The sequence below is a fragment of the Oryzias melastigma genome, linkage group LG16 (genome assembly GCF_002922805.2).
Source record: "Oryzias melastigma strain HK-1 linkage group LG16, ASM292280v2, whole genome shotgun sequence".
Taxonomy (NCBI): domain Eukaryota; kingdom Metazoa; phylum Chordata; class Actinopteri; order Beloniformes; family Adrianichthyidae; genus Oryzias; species Oryzias melastigma.
Genome location: NC_050527.1, coordinates 1,166,748 through 1,171,631, shown reverse-complemented (window position 1 = coordinate 1,171,631; position 4,884 = coordinate 1,166,748). Strand labels below are relative to the sequence as shown.

Here is a 4,884-nt window from a genome sequence, read left to right as displayed (position 1 = left end):
GAAGGAAAAAGTTTAAAAAACTTTATCAATTCTACCCCCTAGCAATATATCTTAAATTTAATCTTCAATATAAACTATTTCAGAAACATTAACTACCCTTATTTTTATATATATATAAATCAACACGGACAAAAATCTATACACGTCGTTCATTATTTATTCATTATTTTGTGTTAAAAATAAAGATATTTAAGAACATTGGAATGTTTTCTCAGCGATTTTCTTGTGAAAATCCTGATGCGGCCCAGCCTCAACTAGATTCTGTCTCCAGCGGCCCCCGGCTGATTTGAGCTTGAGACCCCTGCTTTATATCATTTAATAGATATCCTGATATCAGGCTGTTTAAGCTTAATTAGTAATGCCAAAAGTGCAACTAGTTAACAAGTGATAGCCAAAACTGTGAACTAGTTGACTAGCAATGCCTTAAAATGTGCACTTGATTAAATGATAAAAAGGTTTGCCATAACAGTGACCATTTTTGGACCATATGACGCTCTTGAACCTCATTTCTGCTGAGTGGTATAGTCCGGTCCCATCTGGTCTGGTTTAGAATGGTCCAGGCAATTCAAGCGAGCATTTCCACTCAAAGTTGAAACGTCACACCACATGCGAGGTGAAGATTTCAACAGCTTCATCCAGCTTTTTTATTTCGATACTTGGTATAAACAAAGCATTTAATGTTGTTTGAGAGAAGATTACAGGCGGCGAAGAGGAATACATTCACCTTCTTGGAGCTTTCTTTTGTCATACTCACTTTCAGTCCATCAATGGGTTTGAACTGTAGCTCCGCCCTAACCAGTCCGTTCCATTTTTCAATGGACCTACATCCAACAGGAGCCCAAAATAGAATAATTTGGTCCATTTTATAATTGAAACTCTCAAAATACTGAACTGGATTGGTCAGTGGAAACAAGGCTTTAGAATCCTTGATTTTTTATCAATGGAAATAGTCCTCCTTATAATCTCATTTAATCTCAAATTCAATAACAATGATGTCAATTTGATTTTTTTTGTGGTGCTCAAAAATGGTCAAAATGTTTGACAGCTGCCCCCATAATCGATTGTTGGAGGATTTTGGGTACCGTGGCCGAGTCATGTCTCAACTGTTTATCAAATCAAACTTTATTTTTTATAGGACTTTTCCAAATCGTGCAATCTATCTTACAAACTTCATATTACATTACCTCTTATGGAAGTGATTGGGGTCTATTCAGCTTTTTTCTTGGTGCTTTTGAATTGCAGATGTCTAAGGTTTAAAGACCCACTCCAATGAAAGTCATGTAAACAGAGAGCTCTCAGCAACAAGTTTCTAATGAACTACTGCCACTCTTCAGAAACTATGTCCTAGAAAATTCTCAGGTTTTATGATTTTGTCTAAAAATAGCATAATCATAATTAAAAGACCACTGAGAACGCTTTTAAAATAACTCAAAAGACGATCAGAGGGAGTCTTTAACAAGACTTAAATGGTTATATTGAAATATTAGTATTTACATACTTTTCACTTTGGAGAACTAAACCAATCACTATTTCTTCCTTATCTTAATGTGCCTTTTCCTTCTGATGCAGACCGTCTGGTTTATAGTTATTCAGAGTAATACTCTATTCTGTCTGACTCTGCAAGTCTGCAAAAGCAATTTAGTTTTGTATAAAAGCTAATATTCTCAACTCAGTCAAGACACTGAAATTAATTGGATTACAACAGAAATGCTGCAGTTATGAAGCGGTTTGGTCTAAAATAATGTGTTTTTGATGTGATGTAATGCAAATGGGAAAAATTATTTCTTACTATTACTGCAAACATCATTTAAAAATATATAATTGGAGTGTGAATTTGAATGTGCAGAGCCTGAATAAAGCAGGGATGTGAAAACTCACAATAATGATCTGGGAATGGAAGGGCAACAACAATAAAAAGGATTTAGTGCATGAAATTACTCATAAAAAAATCATTTTTAAAGCAGAAATATGTTATAAAGAAAACAAAAACATGACCTTGTATAACACAAAGAACAAAATCTGAAGTGACAACCACAACCTTGATGTGATAGAGACTTCAAACACAACATAGATGAAGTCTTCAAAGACGGCTCTGCAACCGGTCAACCAGAGAATGACTGAGTCTTCTGAAAACCAGAGAGAATCTACACTCGTGTTTACAGTTTGTTGAATGTCAAACAGATTTAGTATTTTGTGTGTTTGATCACACACATTAACTCTTTGAAAACCACAGAGAACCACACATAACTTTCTTAGCAATTCCACACAAAAAATTCCTCCTCTTTCAAGTCCAATAATAATATTTTGTTTATGTTAAATGATTCAATAAGTATTCAGAATTCACAAATCAAATAAAAATGCTTGTATTTTCCAATATTTAAGTAAAAATGTTGGTGTTGACGTAGTTGGTTTGCGCAATAGCCGTCATACATCCTCTCAATACATTTCTACAAAGGAAACATGAGCTCACTACTAAATAAATTATTACTAAAATCACAATTTCAATCTTCAATTTCCTCCTAAGTCTTCAGTTTTTGCAGATCCAGCATTTACTGTAGGATTAGATATATATCCGTCTATAACCAAATGTTTGAGTTCCACTTTATTTTTCACTCAAAATTGCATAAAATCTGTTTTGGTCGTTCAAATTAATTGCAAAAGAGCATCTTTTTGTCTTACAGATTCCACCTCTTCAGTATTATGATAAGAAATATGATTGATCTCTAATTTAGGGGGGAAAAAAAAGTTTGCTGCCAATTTCATACTGAACCCTTAAGTGGTTCTTACTTCAGTAATTTGCTCTCTTGAAAGGAGGGAGATTAAACTCTTGGAAATAATTGGACACATAAGCCTTAATTAGATTGTGGCCTCACGGAGCAGACGGAGCAGTTCTCAGAAAGTGTTGTGTAGGAACTCATCTACTGGCAGTATATATTTAGACGAAAAACATGAGGATCTGTGTTTTCCCTTAATGCATTTACAAATTAATAAGCAACGGCACCATCACATATTTGTTTTAATCTATGGGCTAATTTTATTGCATATTTGAGCTAAATAAGATAGTTAATTGACCCAAGTCACCATTGATTTATGAGTGTGAATTAATTTTATTGCACGCTTTTCCAAATATGTGCATAATTCTCTGAGTTACTGCAGCTTGAGAGTTTAAACCAGCCTTTTTTCTTAACAAAAACAAACAAAAAATTCAGCATTTTAGGTTCTGAGCGTCATTTTTAAAGGAGACATTAGAGTTACAGGAATGCACTAAATATGCATGCAGATGGAGCAGCTCTGATAATTCAATGGGAGGGATCAATAGTCTTCTTTACAAAGTTAACTCACATCAGTCTCAGACTTAAAGTGGGCATTTCACTCTCGGAAACACAACATTCTGGGGTTTTTTTATGCAGATTTCACTGAGTTGCCAACAACCAGAGGAGGGCAGCAGCATGCACGTTCTTCTCCAACTCTACCTGTTGGTTGGAATGTAACAGTTTTACTTTAGAAATGAATAAACGAGTCAAACAACTCGTGAAAATTCATCACAAGTCAGCTTTAATATTTTTTTATTATAATTTTCAAGCAAAAAGTCGATTCAAAGCATTACGCAACTCCAATAAATGTATCTAGAAGAACGCTTTTAGTATCAGAAATATATTTTATGAAATAATGAGGTGAAATCTGAGTCAGTTGCTGAGGAGGTTTGTACAATATTATTTTTGTGATGCCTAATGAATAAATGCAGAACACAGTTACCCATCTTTATGTTTGATTTAACCTTAAATAATAAAATAACTCCAAAGGCAGTACAAAAAGTCAAAAATGTTCACGTTTATTTGTGATAAGATCTTTGAAGAACTAATCTTTTCTTCTTCCTGTTGTTGTTTTCTGCATCAGCCAGTCGTGAGGGGACCACGTGCAGCTTTGCAGACCCAGCCTTCGTGGTGTACTCGTCCGTGGCGTCCTTCTACGTTCCTTTCATTGTGACATTGCTGGTCTACGCCCAGATCTGCGTGGTGCTGCGGCGGCGAGGCAGACGCACCGCCCCGCCGCGCAGACACGGCCTGTTCACGCAAACCGGCACTGATACCAAAGAAAGTCGACACCAGAAGGTACAGTTTGAAGACGTGATGGGCCGGATTCTTCCAAACCTCTATCCCAGAGGAGGTTGGATCTTATGAAAATGTTTAGTTTTTTAAAAAAAATTTTAATGATCAATATATGTGTTTTTTTTTTTTGTTTGTTTTTTGTTTTGTTTTTTGGTGGGTTTGGGTGATTTTTTAAGGCTATTTTGGAGTTTAGCTAATATTTCAGTTATGTGCTAGCTGTTTTGGCAAATTTAGGCTTTTTTCAGCTTTTTACTCTATTTTGGAGTTTAGCTGTTTTTTCAGCTACATGCTAGTTGTTTTGGCTAACCTAGGTTTTACCTTTTTTTGTTTTTTCTTTTTTTTTTTAGTTTCTTAGGGTTTTTTTGGCATTCAACTATTATTTTAGCTGGCTATTTGAGCTTCAGTGTTTTCAGCTATTAATTTCAAAATTTTCAGCTATCAGTTTCATCATTTCTAGCTATCAATTTCAGCATCTTTAGTTATCAGCACTTGCATCTTCAGCAGCCAAATTCAGCTTACAGCATTCACACTAGCATTATTGTAGGTAATGCTATATATCTAGTTCATAATTATGTTAAAAAGTTATTGTTTTAAAGTTTTAAACATTTAGTGTTTAATAAATGTTTATCCTGTTCGGCCCGCGACTTAAGGTGTGTTTTGGATTTTGGCCCCTTGTGCGATTGAGTTTGACACCCCTGATCTAGGTCTTCCAAATAAACATTTTAAATGTGTTTTATAGTTCATCTTTATTTTAAAGTGCCTCTAACCATTTTAC

At 34.8% G+C, this 4,884-nt stretch overlaps 1 protein-coding gene across 1 annotated transcript in view; it reads left to right on the top strand.

Moving 5' to 3' along the window:
- drd2l (dopamine receptor D2 like) overlaps positions 1-4,884 on the top strand; it is a 31,840-nt gene that overhangs the window by 21,782 nt on the left and 5,174 nt on the right. Inside the window, exon 5 of the mRNA XM_036216047.1 lies at positions 3,898-4,112. Within this exon, the coding sequence (XP_036071940.1) occupies positions 3,898-4,112 (215 nt within the window). The remainder of the gene's footprint in view (positions 1-3,897; positions 4,113-4,884) is intronic.